The sequence below is a fragment of the Rhinopithecus bieti genome, unplaced genomic scaffold (assembly GCF_001698545.2).
Source record: "Rhinopithecus bieti isolate Rb0 unplaced genomic scaffold, ASM169854v2 scaffold_65372, whole genome shotgun sequence".
NCBI classification, from domain to species: domain Eukaryota; kingdom Metazoa; phylum Chordata; class Mammalia; order Primates; family Cercopithecidae; genus Rhinopithecus; species Rhinopithecus bieti.
Window position 1 is genome coordinate 184,859 of NW_016825415.1, and position 19,635 is coordinate 204,493.

At 38.2% G+C, this 19,635-nt stretch overlaps 1 protein-coding gene across 10 annotated transcripts in view; it reads left to right on the top strand.

Moving 5' to 3' along the window:
* Positions 1–19,635, top strand: part of TPD52L1 (TPD52 like 1) — a 108,558-nt gene that overhangs the window by 71,534 nt on the left and 17,389 nt on the right. For all 10 annotated transcript variants that reach the window (XM_017863022.1, XM_017863027.1, XM_017863024.1 and 7 more), the window contains exons 3-4: positions 5,212–5,360; positions 17,945–18,046. In XM_017863022.1, the coding sequence (XP_017718511.1) occupies positions 5,212–5,360; positions 17,945–18,046 (251 nt within the window). The remainder of the gene's footprint in view (positions 1–5,211; positions 5,361–17,944; positions 18,047–19,635) is intronic.

Here is a 19,635-nt window from a genome sequence, read left to right on the forward strand (position 1 = left end):
TTTTTTTTTTTTTTTTTTTTTTTTTACTAACCTTGTCAATAAATAAAGAAGTAATCTTCTGTTTCAGATGTTTATTCTCATTAGTCTTATTATCAGACATCTTTTCTGAGGTCTTTACACATCTGGGTTTTTTTTTCTCTCTCTCTCTTGAAACACACTTGCCCCAAATTCTGTGCCACTATCATCCCACTCCCACTTTAATTTCACTAAGCTGCATTTTATGTTTAGTATTTCATAATGTTTCTTGCCTTTTGAAAAGGATAAAGTTTTGGCATTAGTACTGTAAATTTGTGATTATATAACAATCAAGTACTGCCAATGTCCCTGAGATAAGATGACTTAAGAGAAATAGGCATTAATAGAAATAGGAAAAATACCAGACAGCATTATCAAGTAAGTAAAGCCTATTTTCATGCTCTCTCAATCTCTCCTTTGGCTCTTTCCTCTTCCTTTTGTCTGTGCGGTCCCCAAGAACACGCAGTGCCCTCAAGCTGACTGTGTCTTACGCTTGCAAAGAAGTGCCTTAGGCTCTGGGCCTCTCTCTCTCTCTCTCTCTCTCTCTCTGCTCCTTCCTGAAGACCTTAACAGACCTTAACTCTTTCTGGACTGAGCTAGTGGACAACTAATGTGTTCATAACCATAATATCTTATTGTTATGCCCCTCTCAGACAGTATCTACATTTTAATCTTGGGTCTCTTAGCCAAAGGCAGGAGGAGTAGCCCAGAGAGGCAGGCCTTGAAGCTACGTGCACATGAGACCAAATGTGGTGACTCCTAAGCAACATACTGATGATGCCTAGTTTATGAAAGTATTTTTCCTTCTGGGTTGCAGTTAGAAATGTTATGTAATCTAGCAGATAAAACAGAAAAACAAATTTTATAAATTTCATACTGAAGCTAATTCATTAGCTAATTCAGACTAGTTAGTTCACTTTTTTGCATTTTTCTTTAGATAAATTTGTATAACGTAAACTTACCCATTTTAAAGCAACCAATTCAGTGGCATTTAGTACACTCACAATGTTGTGTTGTGTAACCACCACATCTGAAAGGAAACTGGTACTCATTAAGCAGTTACTTCCATTTCCCACTCCCCAGTCTCTGGCAGCCACTAGTCTTCATTCTGTCTCTATGGGCTTATCTATTCTTGATATTTCATATAAATGAAATCATACAATATGTGACCTTTTGTGTCTGACTTCTTTCACTTAGCCTGATGTTTTTGAGGTTCATCCATTGTAGCATGTTTTAGTACTTCATTGTTTTTATATGGCTGAATAATATTCCATTTTATTTATCTACTACAATTTGTTTATCCGTTCACCTCTTGATGGACATTTGGGCTGTAGTCACCTTTGGTCTATTGTGAATAGTGCTGCTATGAACATGTGTGTTCACGTATTTGTTTGAGTGCCTGTTGTCAATTCTTTGGGGTATATACCTAAGAGTGGATATTAGTTCTCTGTTTAACTTTCTGAGAAACTGCGTGACTGTTTTCTACAGTGGTGGAACTATTTTACATTCCTACCAGTAATGTACAGAGGTTCCAATGCCTCCATATCTTCATCAACACTTGTTATTTTCCTGTTAATTCATATTTAAATAATCAAGCTTAAATATCTAATATTGGGCATAAATATTCATCCTACAAGGAGATCTTCTAGGGAGTCAAGAAACCAAAGAACTAGACCATTAATTTGGAATGAAGAAATAATCATTCAAAATTAAAAGGAAAAGATATATTAAATACTTCCATTCATTAACATGATTTACTTACACTTCATCTCATTCCAAATTGGATGTGGCTTACAGAAGCACTTACAATATAGAGTTTCCATACTACTTGTTTCAGAATATCTGAGGATGCTTTTGCTAAATAACGTAAGTAGTCTGGCTCCACCAAATCTAAGGTCTTGAACTCTCAGGGCATTAAAAGGCAGCAGATGCCTGGGAATCTGCATTTTAACTATGCTCTCTTATTTAAACTGAAGTTGAGAACCACTGAGATAACTAGACCGAACGATCTCAGTCAAATAAAGGATTGAAGTTCATCAGCAGCAGCCTTTAAGGTATTTGTAATTAAAGACCTCATTGTGGCAGGACTCTTGGCTCTGTACAAAGAGAGGTGGTTGGCCCTTTGGAAACTTACAAGTTAATGTAATTAAAGAGTGTCTGTTTTTCCAACTTTAGGGATTTGCTTAATAGAGTTTTTGGCATATATTTAGATCTCTGATAAATATTCTGAACGTTTTGCGAAGTGTGAGTCTTTATATTGCACTGAAATGGTTAGAATTTTATTATAGAACCTGAGAATACACCCAACTTTAATAGCTGACTTCATGTCTTCTTATTAGAGGTCTCTTTCCCATGTGTGCCTTTCAAAGTGTGCCTGAATTTTTAAATTATTAAATGTGGGACTTTATATTTCTTTTTTCTTTTTTAGAATGATTTTGTTAAATTGTTCGCTTTAATGTTTCTATCACTTTTGGGGATCAAGATTTTATTAAAATTTAATGGTAGCTCTGAATCCTTTACTCTCTCCCCACCTCCAGATAACAAATGAACAATCCACAGCCCCCCGTGATTTTCAATACACTTACAGGGCTCCACGGCTATGAGGTTGAGAATATTAAGGTGTTCAAGTCTCTTTCTCCTTGTGTACATCTGTAATTTATTTCAGCAAGTTAAAAGTTTTCCCATTTTTTTTTTACACAGTGGAAAATACTGTAACACTCAATATACCAAAACAAACAAACAAAAAACAAAACAAACAAACAAAAAACAGACTCTCAGTAACTTCAGTCACTCTAAAGGAAAGAAAGCAGAAACGGCCTTTTTAATAGAGCATAAAAGGCTGACATGAACCCCAAACATTTTCTGTGGTAAAAGAGCAAGAGATACAACCATGAGAAATATTGGGCAGTAGATTAAATGCAGGAGGACACATTGACAGAGATGAAAAAGAGAAATATGACATGATAACAAAAGAATAGAAGGGCTTAATTTTAAAATAACAGTGTATTCTCATTTAACGGAGAGACTAAAAGCATCATTCTCTTTGGTGGTTCCTAAATATACTCCTTTTACAGTCATCAGTGGATGTGTGCACACTGAAGACTCTTGCTCATCAAGGAAAGACAGGGTTCTATTGATTACACTATGTTTATAGAATATGTAATTCACTTTAGATTTTAGAAAGGTGTCCATGTACATATGAAAAATGTTCCATGAACATAAAGAAATGGATAATGTTAAATTGCCAGGACATTTTGCTGATATTAAAAACCCCAAGATATTTCTACTTCTTACTGTGGATGCTTACGATGCTTGTGCCTCAGTATTTCTGCTTGTTTTGCTTACATGATTGTTTGTATATATAAAGGTTCACAGAACCATTTCTGTCTGTTCACTATTGGGGCTAGTAAAAGACTGGGGGTTTTATTGTATGTTTTGTTTTTGCAAAGGCAGATGCCCTTCTTGAGGTCCTTTCCTAGGAGCTCTGACTCTGGAGATCCAAGGACGCATTTGCAAGATGACTGACAGGCTGACAGGGTTGGTGTGATGCATCTTGTGGTCCAAAGTAGAGTGACACTTTACATGTAAATGAGCCGCAGTTGCTCCTTTTTTAAAAAATTCAGTGAGAAATCTACTAAAGTGACAGACTTTTATTACCTCCATGCATGTGGGATACTAAGGGAGTTCTAATGATTCTTTTCTGGCTTAACAAGGAATAGTCATAAAATTTGTTTTCTGTTTTTCAGAAAACAAAGATGTAAATGTAAGCACTGTTACCAAAGCAATATATTATAGAGTATGATAACTAATTAAAATCAAAGACTTTGTGATTTATTCAGATTTATTTTCACAGGGTAGAACAGCACTTGCCAAAATCTAAGTACTTTACAGAGCTCTTGTGTTAGAAATTGCATTTGCAAGAGCAATTTTATAGTGCTGAAGAGATCTGCTTTTCTGTAGCACAGGGGAAAGAGGAAATATGTCCATACGAAGCCTTGTACATGAATGTTCATAGCAGCTTTATTTGCATTAGCCAAACCTAAATGCCCTTTCAACAGGCAAATGAACAACACACTGTGGTATATCCATACAATGGAATACTACTCTGCAAAAAAAGGGGAAGAACCATTGATAATACAGCAACATAGATGAATGTAAAATAACTATCTGCAAAGTCAAGCAAAAATGAGTACATATGCTATGATTCAATTTATGTAAAATTCTAGGAAATATCTGCAAACTAAACCCTAGGGAAAGAAAGTAAGTCAGTGGCTGTCTGGTGAGAGTGAATTGGGGGAGAGGAAAGAAGAGGGAGGGAGGAATGACAAAAAGCAAGTAAAAGGTGATGAATATATTCACTACTTTGATTGTGATAATGGCTTCATGGGTAGATACATATGTTAGAACTTACGAATTATACATATACGCTTTAAATGTCTGCAGCTTATTGTATGACAGTTACAGGTCAATAAAACTGTTAAAAAGAAAAATCAACACAAATCACTCCTTTACCTACATCCTCTATTCCCTTGTTCCTCCCTTTCTTAAGGCATTAGCTTGGCAAAACCCCATTGTCTGCCAATTCCATTCCTGCACCAATGCAACTGTGTGTAGTTGACAAAAAATAAACTACACTGAGGCCAGGCATGGTGGCTCACGTCTGTAATCCCAAAACTTTCGGAGGCCAAGAGAGGAGAATCCCTTGAGGCCAAGAGTTTGAGACCAGCCTGGTCAACATAGTGAGACCCTGTCTCTTTAAAATGAATAAATAAAGTGACGCTTGAGAAGAAGTTATATAAAATAAGGGTGCAGTAGAGAACCAATTTTTGTTCAAAAATTATGTCTATATACAACTTACAGAAAGAACATTTGGAAGTTTAGAAACCAAAACATAAGCAGTGACTATTTCCTAGTAGGATACAGGTGATTTTTATTTTCTTGTTTATGTTTTTCTGTACAATCTGACTTGTTTTTTAACAAGCAGCATTGATTACTTCTATCATCATTAAAATGAAAAATTCTGTTTCTACTTTGAGATATTAGACTATCATCTGTAGGGAGTGTGTTTGGCAAACCCACACGTGGGGTTGTATAAACAGGAGGGTCAGAGGCTGCTTTGGAACACCCAGAGCTTCTGTAAGTATCCTTTTTTGCTGGTCTGACATTTTTCCCCACCATTTCCCCTCCACCTTATAGCTAGAAGACGAAATTACAACACTACGACAAGTTTTGTCAGCGAAAGAAAGGCATCTAGTTGAGATAAAACAAAAACTCGGCATGAACCTGATGAATGAATTAAAACAGAACTTCAGCAAAAGCTGGCATGACATGCAGACTACCACTGCGTAAGTATCATATGAACAGTGTTTTATGAACTCAGCCTGCTGGCTCCTCACTCTGTTGTGTTTTGTTTCATTTTTCCTACAAGGCTGATTTGGTGCATGAAGCTAGGGATGAAACAATACTTTCTCTAAAAGCAAAGCAAAGAAATGTGAATAATCATTAAGTATGTTGCATGTGAAGCAGATTCTATGAAGTAGCTTCATGAAATAAAACTTTATTCACTGAAACTCTATTTTCACTCAGACTACTTTCATTAGGTTTTATTGTTTGAATGTTTTCTCTTTGTATTTTTAAACATTTGTCAAATATACTTTTTTTAAACTTTTCTTGTAAAAACTATAAATGAGAAGGTGTTTTCTCCTCAGCACACTTGACAGTCATTACGTATGTCTTCCAAAACTAGTTGGCAGTTTCAATACTGACTTGTTGGCAATTGATTTACAAAGAAAACCTTGTACTTCTCGTCTTTTGTTTTGCACTTTTCATTCTCACTATTCTAGGGAGTATTTAGAGTTGGGTTTAGACCAGTAGAAATGGTTTTGGCCCTGTAATCCCAGCACTTTGGGAAGCTGAGGCGAGTGGATCACGAGATCAGGAGATCAAGACCATCCTGGCCCACATGGTGAAACCCTGCCTCTACTAAAAAATACAAAAAAATAGCTGGATGTGGTGGAATGCCCCTGTAATCCCAGCTACTCGGGAGGCTGAGGCAGGCGAATCGCTTGAACCTAGGAGGCAGAGGTTGCAGTGAGCCGAGATGGCACCACTGCACTCCACCCTGGCGACAGAGGAAGACTCTGTCTCAAAAGAAAAAAAAGAAGAAGAAGAAATGAATTTTGCTTTGCCATTATCATCCTGTCTTGTGTTAGGCAAGGTACAGAATAATCTCGATTATTCTACAATCACACTTTTTTTATTATTCTTAAGTTGCATGAAACATTTAATGATGATGGTACTTTTCTAATGTTGCAAAGTATTTTACCTGCCAGGGGGTCTTGTACCAAAGAGGAGTACTCCACATATGTGATGTAATTTTCTTCTTTTGTGTATTGGGGTTAGGGGCTGGTGAGGAAATCACAGAGGCTTTATCCCTAGCCCTAATTTTAGTCCCAAATTTCACCATTAAGAAATTGTCTTCGGGTTATGCATTTTCTTCTCTACTATCACACTTTAAAGATATTGCATTCCTAATAACTAAGTTGGAGTCAATTTTTCTCTCTTTCTCCTAGGCATAGAGAGACCTGATGGTAGGAAGAGGTACCAATGATTGACAGCAATTATTTCAGTTTTGCCAGCAGCCAACTTTGCCTGCTGGTTCCTAAGAACTAAAGTGTAAGACTTTTTGCTCCTATGTGAAGATGTCCTTTGTATGAGGAATTGGGTCTAAAACGAGCATGACATCTTCCCAACTTCCTTAGTTTCCATAAGAATGAGAATGTTTCTCTCCCTCTAAATATGGCCTAGCAGTCCTACTGGGCTCTATGCTTGTACACCCTAAGGACTCAACCAGATAGGTTCAGGGCACAGCCCAGAGTCAGGCAGGATGGAGCCAGGGAGCTTGTCAGTTTATCTCCAGAAGTTAACCAACCTTCCCCAACCTAATGATGATGACAATTACGGGAAAAAATAAGAAATCACGCATTGATGTGCAGCAATTTAAAAGATAAATTGCAACACCGTATGAACAAGCTCCTGAAAGGATAACAGGATTTTAGACATTAAATTAAATAAGTTTATCTGTCAGTAGTTTCGCACTCTGGCCTAAGGGCTTCATATTACATTGGTCTGAACTTCCCTGTGGGGAATAAGTACCAGGAAGACCTTCCTGCATGGTCTTCCTAATCACATTGCACAGGTAAACTACCCAAATGGAAGGCGGGGCAATGCTGGCAGTTCTGTTGCTGGAAAGAGGTGCCTGGCAGGGAGGTGGGAATGTCTGAGCAGAGGGAGTGTCAAGTTTGTGCAAAGTCTGCTAGGGGAAGGCAGGGGAGAGACTCATATTCCCTCCTGGAACTGGAAATACAGCTGGCAAGTTCAAGGAAGGCTTCTAGCCTCTTCCCACAGGGGATAATGTCTACTTTGTGGTTTTCCATGTTTGAAAAACTAATAGGTTTTATAGCCAGGTAGTCTACTTAATGTAAAGCATTTTGTTGGATGAATAGCCCAGATTTATTCCCTGGGGTTATGGAGTTTAGAGTCTAGTTAGGAAGACAGAGTTTGAGTTTTGTTGTTGTTGTTGTTTTTTGTTTATTCAACAAAATCATTGGCACGGGAGATAGAAAGGATTTGGAGAACAGATCAACAGTGGTTTGCAGGTGGATGATGAAGGAAATAGGACCAAGTGTGATGTCTAGGCCTTTGACTTGGGCTACTGAGTGTCGGAACTGTTTACGAGCATTGTGGTTAGGCTCATTGTTGCTTGGGTTGAAATCTAGGCCTTGCTGCATTCATGAAGTGAGATCATCTTAATACCGATCCCATAGGTAGTGAAGATTCAGTAAGTTAATGTTTGTGAAGCCTGCAGGAGAGCATCTGACTTTTTGCAGGCATGCAGTGATCATTTGCTGCTGTGAGAAAGATTGAGAAACAAGTCTGGAGGAGAGGCCCAATAATTCGTTTTGGCTCCATAAAGTCTGAAATGCCCGATAGATAAACAGATTTATAGACTGAGAGGACAACTCAGTGGAAAAGTTTAACGCACAGATGGACATTTGGGACTCATCTGCATATAGATAATATCGAAAACTAGATGACTAGGTGAGATTTCCTTGGGGATTACCTAATAAATACAAATGGTCATGAACTCACTAACCTTTAGGAGTGAAGTGAACTTCCCTTTGTAGGGAAGAACCAGTCTCCGTCTTTAGGAGGAGGCATAAGTCTATCAACCTTATAATTTGGAGAAAGGGTTTGTCTCCAACCTTTTCTTCTTGGTTGCTGGGGGAAGGCAGTGGATCTTAATCACATATTTGGAGGAGCGATAAAATCTGTATCCTTCTGAATTAATTAAACCCCTGCTCTTAGTGCTGTTCATGATACCCATTCCAGGACAAAATCTACACCTCATATGATGAAAAGTTTGACATGAAGAAATGATGAGCTATGATCAGGTTAGGTTGGGTAGAATTAGATTTCAAAGCACTAAAAAAAAATTTAGCTGTCAGAGGATGTGTGTGATTCCCAGAAGCAATACTTTGCATACTGATTAAGCAATCATGACCTATTTAGTTTGATTTATAATGAAAAGAAAATCTATGGTATGTTAATGAAAGATCTTGGCATATTTCAGTCTGCAGTAAGATTCAAACTGAAATAGGCCTTGATAAGCAGGAATAATTACAGAGCAGACTGAAATTATCTCCTTTACAGAAAGATTCCAGGAATACAGGAACAGGTCAAGGGCTCATCGGTATCCAGGGTTTCTTGTTGCTGTCATTCTTGTCATAGATTTTACTTGCCTAGATTTGTATCTAAGAACACACAAAAAAGTCCTCCCCATTTTTTGGTTTTCTGCTGCCTTTTTATGTTGTCATTAGACTTCAAGGAGACATGGAAGAGGTGGGTGACTTTGGGGTAAAGGAGGAGAAATGCAATCTCTTCTGTAGGCAGAAGTAGAATCAGGAAATGCAACTTTATGGTGGGCTATTCAAAGCAGTGGGCTTCATTTATTCAACAAGTGTTCTGCTTTCTAACCCATGAAATCCCCCCACTAATAAACCCCTCTGAATTGTGCCACAATCTAAATGGTAAGTCGACAGAGGGCAGAGGTTTTGGAAAGGAATTTAAACTATTCTATCTTTTTGAAAGCTTAATAACTTTATCTTATATAAAGAGGACTAAAAACCTCACATTCAGCATTTTAAAATGCACAGTGCTCAAAAATTGAAGGTTAGTTTATGATTTATTTACTCTTTGATTTTGTGCTTCTAAGACTTCCAGGCCATTATGGTCAAGAATTCTTATTATCTCTTTTTATGAGGGAGCCTGGTTGTAGCACTATTGAGTTCAGGAGTGCCAGTGAAGATTAAAGACCTAATTTTAAAAGATGTACATACCCAATCTCTCACACAGTTGTTCATTCTTTGTACCTTCAGGCTTTCATCTTATTACACAAGGCAGGAAGTAGATTCTTTTTTTCTAGATTCAAGTAGTAAATTTATGTTCTGATAACATATTTAGGGAGCCTTTGGAATAAAATAATCCTAAATGAATTATTTTGTATCTTTGGTGAAATGTGCATATTCAACCATTAAAGGAATACTCTCTTTTAAATCTCATAAGAGGAAATATATTTGTGGTATAAAATACTTTCTTCTAAAAAGATGAACTTTTTATTTCTTCTAGTTGTATGTAGAAAATGCTTTAAGTCAAAACAGTTTAGAAAACAACATACTTTCTCCTTTTTATTATTAACACCGACGTTCAAATTAGTAAAACATGTCAAGTGGATTTTGCATGAAAAGTCAACAGAATGCTTTTTATTTGGCTTGCAGAGACCCTTACCTCACACTACTGAAGATCCCCGGTTGGCATGCTGGCCAAACAGCTAACCTGTCTTTACCAATAAATGCTATCCATTTCAGCTAAATTGAGTCTCTGAAAAGTAAAGCCCACTTTCCTGTTGACTTTCTTTGAAAAACAGGAAGTTTATGTGTACTCAAAACCAAACATCTCTCAGTAAACAGTCTTAAATGACTTAATGCATATGAGGTGCTCTATAAACATTAGCTGCCATTGCTTTCAAAAACATGAGCTGCTATTGCCACTGCTGCCAAAGAAAGGCAAATGTTTAACTGTGAAAGTAATGGCAACTAATGTTCAGCCCTAGACCAGATTTGACCCTTTCAGAAGTGCAGGTCCCTACAGCGGTGTTGTTTGCTGGAATGGCTTTAGAACACACAAGGGCAAATTTCTCTTCACTCATCTGAAAGTTTCAGTTGTTCTCTTGAGTTAGAAGCTTCACATTGGAAACTCCTGATTCTGCTCTTGTAGCTGAAGTGAGGACAGGCACACAACACAGACTTGAAGCATATACTTTCAATGTTTCTGCCACCTAATGCACAACTGACAGCAACTCAAAGATACCTTACACGTTCATGCTTTTACTTAAGGAAAACGTATTGTTGTTCTGCTTTATCAATTGTGTAAGTCAGCAATGGTGAACCTATATTTAGCTTAAAGTAAGAGAGCTAGCAATCTGAAATGCTAAATACTATTTGTATTTAAATTACAAGATTGTCAAGTCAATCAGGGTATTAGTATTTAAGTTGTTTTTCATTATTTGAATATTATGGCACATACTTCTATATGATAGGGTTGAAAAACAATCTTAAGTATTAAAAATGTGCCACATTCCATGGCATAATAAAATGCAATACATCATCGAGTGCTGTGGCTCACACCTATAATCCTAGCCCTGCAGGAGGCCAAGGTGAGAGAATTTCTTGAGCTCACGAGTTCAAGATCAGCCTGGGCAGCATGGTGAAACCCTGTCATTATAAAAAATGCAAAAAATTAGCCAGGTATGGTGGCATGTGCCTGTAGTCCCAGCTACTTAGGGGGCTGAAGTGGGAGGATTGCTTAAGCCCAGGAGATGGAGGCTGCAGTGAGCCAGGTTCACACCACTGCACTACAGCCTGAGTAACCAAGTGATACCCTGTCTACAAAAAAATAAAATAAAATAATAAGAATAAGAATAAATCACCAACTTCTTTGGGCTGATAGGAGGGTTTTTTTGTTTTTTTGTTTTTTTGTTTTTTTTTCCCAAGACTCAGACTCCTAGCTTCTGGATGGGGATCTACATTACTCAGGCAATTTTAAGATCAAGTTCAATCAGGATGCAGCATAATGTTACAGGGTCTATGCAATACATAACTCCTGAGGCACTATTTGCGTAGACCAGGCATGTCCAATATCTGGGCTTCCTTGGGCCACACATAAAATACACTAAGGATAGCTGATGAACTAAAAAGAAAAAAAAGTTGCAAAAAAAAAATCTCATAATGATTTAAGAAAGTTTATGAATTTGTGTTGGGCTGCATTCAAAGCTGTCCTGGGCCACATGTGACCTACAGGCCACAGGTTGGACAAGCTTGGCTTAGGCTATAGTGTGAGTGGTGCTCCTCGGTGCTTTTAAGTCTTGGAGCCCAATGGGCTATTTCTCTTGGGGTCTCTGGTTACCGTGTTCTTGGAAATCATTTCCCTACATATAACCCTTTCTCACTGTTTACCCTTTTGAAATTTCTTTCAATTGTTGATTTCCAAGTAATGTGTACAAAATAGCAACTAACTGTTTTCAAGAAATGTGATGGTTAGCTGGGCTCAATGGTGCTTGCCTATAATCCCAGCTGCTGGGGAGGCTGAGGAAGAAGGATTTCCAGAGTCTAGGAATTTGAGGTCAGCTTGGATAACATAGTGAGATTCCAAGTCTATACATATATATAAAAGGAATATGATGTTTAGCTTAGGGAAGAGGTGTAAAATGTGAGGAAAATGTGCATTTTAGCTTTCTTGAAATGCAATATTGTTTCTCTCTCTGAACACTGGTGCTATAGAAAGCTGACCTAACTCACCTTTAAATGTCTATCATCTTCAAGGCAACAAGATATTTTAATGGAAAGCAGGCACCCTGGACTAGGCCTTAGACTTACCTATGTCACTAAGAGTCACATAACTCTTTTGGACCTCAGTTTCATCATCTGCAGTCTGAAGGAATTCGGCTCCAATGCCCTTCAGATTTAACATTAAATAATTATTGGAAATAAGGAGTCCTAAAATCTTTAACACTGCATTAAACTACCTGTATAGCTGAATTTTAACTATAAAATTTCACATAGAAATAGAATTGCATTTTTCATGGTAGGGACATAAATAATATTAATCCACACTAAAGTAATCAGATCACTGCACAGGCTCACCTCCCATTTTGCTATAGAAATGTGTTTAAAACACAATGTAGCTATCACCTATTTTCAATATATACTTCTCTCTAGCTAGCTATATTTAAATTATGCATTAAATTCAGATTGTCACACACACAGAAAAAAGTGTTTTAAAAATCATATCTTAATTCAAAACATTCTCAAATATATAAAATTAAACTACATGGAAAAGCTTAAAAGAAAATTAAATGTTGGGTCTAATTGTAAGAATTATTGAAGAAATGTGGAACCAACACAAGAATGAATTCTCCAACTAGTAGCCAGTCCCAACTTCATGCAAAAGCCACAGATATTGCAGACTATTTACTTTTCCCTTGAGTCACCTTTCAGGCCACACAGAGTCAGTGGCAGGTGGTTGCTCAATAGACTTTCTTCCTTTCCTCCACCCTTCCCCGGTTTCCTTTTTACCCTTATCACTCCCTTCTCCCGAGGGCTCAGTCCATTTTGTAGGCACCAAGTGGCCAAGGCCCCAGGGACCTCTGGCCTTGATTGGACAGAAAGAGGTTGCTTTTAGAGTCTTCCCAAGGGTGCAGGCTTAAATCTTTTTAATTCTTCAAAATGGGACATTTAAAATATAGCACAACCCTTTTCGTGCCATATTTTATGGCATCACAAAGCTGAACAGCTAGAGCAGAGGCCCTAAGCTAGGAGGTCTTGATTTTAGATAACCTGATGACTCTGTGCCTAGGTGATGGTCTTTTTGTGAATAATTTCACAGGAGTTCTTTGAGCTTCTTGTATTTGGTTGTCTAGATCTCTAGCAAGGCCAGGGAAGTTTTCCCCAATTATTTCTTCAAATATGTTTTCCAAACTAAAATTTTTCTTCTTCCTCAGAAACAGCAATTATTCTTAGGTTTGGCCATTTAACATAATCCCAAATTTCTTGGAGGCTTTGTTCATTTTTTTTTCTTTGTCTTTGTTGGATTGTGTTAATTTGAAAGCCTTGTCTTTGACCTCTGAAGTTCTTTTTTCTACTTATTCTAGTCTATTGTTGAAACTTTCCACGGCATTTTTTATTTCCCTAAGCAAATCTTTCATTTCCGGAAGTTATGATTGTTTTTTCCTTATGAAAAATTTTTTGTTGATGTCCTGTATTTTTTTTGTATGTTTCTTTAAATTAGTTTTCAGCCAACTTACCTTTCTCTGGTATGTCCTTGAGTAGCACAGTAATCAGCCTTCTGAATTCTTTATGTGGCAATTCAGAGATTTCTTCTTGGTTTGGATCCATTCCTTGGGAGATAGTGTGACCTTTCATGGGTGTTGTAGAACCCTGGTTTGTTATATTACTAGAATTACTTTTCTAGTTTCTTCTCATTTGGATAGGCTATTTCTTAAAATTGTTCTTGAATTTATTTTTGCTTGAATTTTTTTTTAAACTTAAATTAATTTTTTCCCTCTTAAGGATTAGACTTTAATGTTTATTTTAGCCTAATTTAATTCTTGGTGCTTATAGGGGTGAAGACTCTGTATGAGATCCTTAGTTACAGAAAAGTTTTTTTGTGAGCTGGCTTTCCCTTATGCTGTTTGTAGTCGTTACATTCTTGGTGTGTGGGCGAGTTCACTGCCTCTTATGGAGTTGGAATGGCAGGTATCTCTTGAAGCTTATCTCGCTCTCTCATGGTGTACCCTTTATTTATTTAACTTTTTTCCCACTGTTTTATTTACTGAGTTGATGATTCAGGCTTTAGGCCACTAGGAGAGGTATCCCTGGTTAGGCACCAGTTGTGGCTAAGGCAGGTGGGTAGATGTAATACCTGATGGTGGACTGAGGTCCCAGCCTTGATGAAGGTGGCTGGAGGAGCTCTCAATTAGATGTGCTGAGGTTTTATCAGGGTGAAGAGTGGGAGCTACCTCAGCTCTCCTACCAGGTCAGCAGGAAAGCTACTCACCTCATAGCCTCATTCCTGTCCCAGTGTTCTGGCTCTTCAGATCAGACAGGCGCCTCTTTTCATCTATGGAAATGTTGATGTTCAAAGTAGAGAGGAATTGTGACTTTGCCTCTCATGCAGGCCTGAATCTGGGGTGTGTTCCTCCTGTGGGGTTGCACTCACCCTGGATTGTTCCAGAAAGGCTGTCTATAGGTGCCTCCATTCCTCTGGGGGAAGTCCAGCTGTGTCTACAGTAGAGTGCCGGGGGGAACAAGGACGCCTTCTTCAACTCCCTACAATCACAGAAGCTGCCTGATATTTGGGGTAGAGGTGCAGACTTTCCCTCCTGCGCCCAGCACTGCAATTGTGTCTCTGCTATGAGAAACTTCCCACCAGTGGAAAGATCTGGAACTCAAGGCCTATTGTTCACATTCTTTTGTTCCATAGGGTGATCCTCCGATGTAGTGCTCGCCCCCTTCCCTTAGAAATGGGACATCCTGAGAGCTGGGCTGCAGTGATTGTTATTTCTCTTCTTAGTCTAACCACCCAGCAGGACTACCAAGCTCCAGGCTGGTGCTGGCAAATGTCTGCAAAGAGTCCTGTGATATGACCAGTCTTCAGGTCTCCCAGCTGTGGATACCAGTACTTGCTCTGGTGGAGGTGGCAAGGGAGTGAAGTAGACTCTGCGAGAATCCTTGGTTGTAGATAGGTTTAATGTGCCGGCTTTCTTAGATGCTGGTTATGCTAGCAGTGAAGTTGTCATGTGGACAGACTCAGGACCTCTGCTTAGCCAGGATGTTACAGTCAGCAGTGTTAGCTGTTCTTTTCTTCTTCCTGGGATCAGGGTTATTCTGTCATGAGTTGCAGTAATGGCCTGAGTCGGTCCGCCTACAGCCAGGAGGTGGTGTTTTCAAGAAGGCACCAGCTGCAGTAGTAACAGTGGGATTTAAGCTTGCCCTAAATTGTCCAAGAGAAGTATTCTGGTTTCTCAGGAGATAGGTGAGTCCATAAAGCTCTCAAGAGTTTACGTCTTCTGTGTTCTGCTACCAGGGCAGGTAGAGAAATACCACCAAGTGGGGGCAGGGATAGACTCTCCTTGGGTGGGTCAGACTCTCCTTGGGTGGGGCTTGCTGCAGCCACTGTTGTGGGGTGGGAGGTGTGGTTCTCAGGCCAATGAGGTTACGTTCCAAAGGGGATTATGGCTGCCTCTGCTGCCTCATATAGTTCATCAGGGAAGTGGCGGATACCTGGTAGCAAAAGGCCTCACCCAGCTCCCACACAGTTGGCGAGGCCAGTCTCACTCCTGCAGCGCTCTGCTAACAGAGCTGAGTTTCCATCCAGGCAGCCTGCGCACACCGAACTCAGACCTGCCCCAGGCCACAGGCTTCCCTGCTGAGAAAGCAAGCACAGCTTTCAGGCTGCACCCCTCCCTGTCTGCCCACAGTGTTGGTAGCTCCTGTGCTCTTATCTGCAGCAGTTTCCACTCACCCCCCAGATTCTGCTTAAGAAAGTTCATGCTCAGTGGAAATTATTATAAAATTCAGTTGGAAACTCCTTTCCCGCCATGACCCCTCCCTAATTCCACTGGCTGCCTTCCTTGAGGCGCTCTGTGAGATACAGTTATATACATTCCCTGGGCTCAAGTTAGAGAGACTGGAGTGCCTATAAGGCTTTTTCCATTGCTGCTACTGCTATATTTCGCCCAGATACCTAAATCCATGCCAGCTCTAAGTTAGGTTAAATCCTTCTCCTGTGATCTGGATTTTCAGATTCCCTAGTGGAGATGTGGGTTCAGAGGCAGGTTTTCTCCTCTCACACTCTAGGAACTCAGTTTTTCACCTGTCTCTCAGAATTTGCAGCAGTGTGCCACTCCTTTCAAAGGATCTGTGAATTCTTTTGGTGTCCCTGTTAAGTTTCTGTGGTGCTTCTTGGAGCAAAAGTTCATGATGTGAGTCTCCACACACTGTTCTGTCTGAGCAAGTGCAAGATGCATGTTAGCCTGTCTGCCTCCTATCTGCCATCTTCCTCTTGTCTCCTTGATGATATTATTTGATTTCATGTATAAACTGCCTGAAATTCTATGGTTTCATGTAGTCAAAAAATGTTTTTCCAAAATTAAAACCCAAAATCATGTAGCAAAATGTAAAATGAAATTTAATTTGAATCAGCTGATATTTTTTGGACCTTCACAGAAAAAAATAAATTAAGCAAACTTCCTCAAAGCTGTTCATTTCTTTCATCTTGTCTCATTTGCTGTTTGACCCAGTGCCATCTGGCATCCACATTCCTTGTTCTCCTCACACAGTCCTCTCCAGAGACACAAATTACTCCCTAGTCACCAGATTCTTCTTTGACCTTATTCCCCTCGGCCTTTTTGTTTTTGATAGGAAATGTCTGTTTAGTAAATGAACATTTGGTTTTATGATCTAGTTAATGTATGTCTTTCATACTTCCTAAGAAAACAGGCATTGTGTTAATAAATAACATATAATGCTAACAATATTATAGACAGATTCCATCCTGCTGACAAAAAAGAATACCACATTAATAAAGTTATTTCTGTCCTAGGGAAGACCAAGGCACATATTTTAAAATATTCACTGGAGCCTGAGATCATACTTAGGACTGGATGACTTGTGGGAGATGGAAGGGGTAGAGGGAAAAGGGCAGTTCCTACACAGCTGATTTCATAGGGTATAATGTTTTCTTACAGGTACCATATGCATGCAAGTATAACAGGGTTTTGGAAGAACTTACCTGGGAGCAGCATAAATCAGAAGAAGACAGCATATGCATTTTAAGATTTGAGTTTTTTTTTTAATGTGTATAAAAATTTTGCTGATGTACTATTATTCCTCAAGTTATGTACCTTTTATTTCCCACTTTAATAACCAACTCAGAAATTTCAAATTTCTCAGCCCTATAAGTAGCACCATTGTTCTTCTTGTCATGATGCTGACATCCTCAGGATGATCTTTTGTCTTGCTCTGATTTGTCACTTACCATCTCCTGTTGAATCTATCCATTCTATCCCTGTAATCCATCATAAGTCTTTCTTTTCCTAGTGCCACTACTCCCAGTTCAGAGTCACAGAAGGTTGTCCCTTTTGATATCACCCACTCATTCATCTACTATTTATTGAGCTTCTCCTTTATCCCTTTGTCAGAGACTAGGGACACAAAGATGAATGGCTTCCTTGCGGCTTATCAACAAATATTCACGGCACTATATTCCTAAAACTGTTTTGAAAAAAAGTCACTATATCATCTTCAGATGACGTGCTTTTATTATTCCCAGGTATAAATTCTAGAAAAGTAAACTAAATAACTAGCTGTAGTTTGCCTTTTTCTGAGTTTTCTTTTACCCAAATTAACAGTATAAGCTTAGATGTCCCTTCAAAACCTAAACCTGCATTCTCTAATTTCTGTGCCACCTTTGGTGCCTAGAGCTTTCATTGACAAGTGTCTGTTTTAGAACTAATACATTTCAAGAACAACATTCTGTTCTCTGGGCAGTTCCGTGATTTGTCATGAAAGATCTGCACATTCAGATCTGTATTTGTATTTGTATCTGTATATACTTCCTAAATTCAGATTTAATGGTCTGACTTTCCTTCTGACTTTCATCCCCAGACAATGAATGGAAACAGTTGGTTCTGTGGATCTTCTTCCCAAATCTATTGAGGAAAGAACGTTTTCAAAGTAAGGAGTGAGAAGGAAGATGAATTGTTTATGGGAGATCATGATATAAAAACCATGTTGTTCTGTTTTACTTCTAGCTACAAGAAAACACATGAAACCCTGAGTCACGCAGGGCAGAAGGCAACTGCAGCTTTCAGCAATGTTGGAACGGCCATCAGCAAGAAGTTTGGAGACATGAGGTACTGTGGGAAAATACCATGGGAACAGTGCTAAGCCCTTGGCTTTCCGTTTGAAGGGAGCACTAGCTATTAGCTGGTCATCTCAACATATGTATTTTTTTATTATAATGGATAAAAATGTTGAGACTCTGTCTCAAAAAATACAAAAAAGGAAAAGCTTTGACACTGAGAAGCAAATATCTATCTTTACATTTATAGATATATCTTTATAAATTATATTATTAAATTTTATTTACTTCAAAAATTGCTGGACTGTCCACAATATTCATTCACTATTTTAACAATTAGGCATTCACAAGACACGTGCATGAATCTGAGTACATTGTTTTATCTTCATTTTTACTAATGCCACAATAATAAAAAGTAATTGAAATTCTTCAGAAGCAGGTGTGATAAACAGGTAAACCTTCTGGATTATTCATTACCCCTAATTTTATTACAGATAAAATTTGTAATAATTTTAATGGCATTATAACATTTATCTAAACTGATTAAATAATCCTTTAAAACAGGAAACACTCTATAACCTGTTATATCCAAGAAAACATATTATCCCATGTTTATAAAACTGGTTCTCTTCATACTGTGTTGAAATCTTTCACTTGAACCCTGGGAACTCCAGCATGATACTGCTAACTAGAATAGTGCCTCTGCATCTTTAGGAGACCTTACAAACACCTCTGAAGCTTGTTTAAAATAGGTATTCTTAGGTTGCACCTCTCAGAGGTTGTGCTCAGTAAGTCTGGGGTGGAGTCTAGGAATCTGCATTTATAACAAGCTTCCGAATAATCTGACTTCAGAGGGTCAATTTATGAGGAAGGCAGACATAACTTAGTTCACCTGTACGTGGGTTCTCACTAATAAAATGGAGATAAGAATAACAATGTCATCGGACTATTACAAAAGTAGCAGAAGAAACCCTGACATGTATTATGCACTCAAAAAATAGCAGTTTTTTATCTTTAAGTGACCAGCTTGGTTACAAGATGGTAAAAATTAGAGAGAGGACATTAACAGGAGCCCACTGTATTTCATAAATTGTTTTTCCCAACAGTGAAGAACGAAGCATATGCAATATGTTGACATTCATATTCAAACACTAATTGAGTATAATGTCAAGACTGTATTGACTGCCTTTCCTCCTGTTTCAATGTGGCTTTGTTTAGTATAGTGGATGGCCTGTTTTCCAGGACTTCCAAACTTTCCATTTGTTATTACCCCATGTAAAGGATACAAAATTTTCATTATACACTGTGGCTAAAAATATTGGAAAATATAGTCTATGTTGCTAATCAAATACAATCCTGAAATATTTTGAAGAGTTTGAAAATTTCCGAGCTTTATTTTCATAATATTTTATGTGTATATTTCTCTCAAACTATATCTAACACTTGTATATAAATGAGAATAACTCTCTGTGAAAGCAACAAGTTTTACAAAGATTTTTACTTTTAAAATTATGCCAAAACAAGCAATATACATAAAAGTCATTTTAAAAGTGTTTAAGCTTAATTTGATAAAAACCCTTAAATGAGAAAAATTAGTAAGCTTTGATTTTTTGTTCAAAAACTGATGTGCCAATTTGTAAA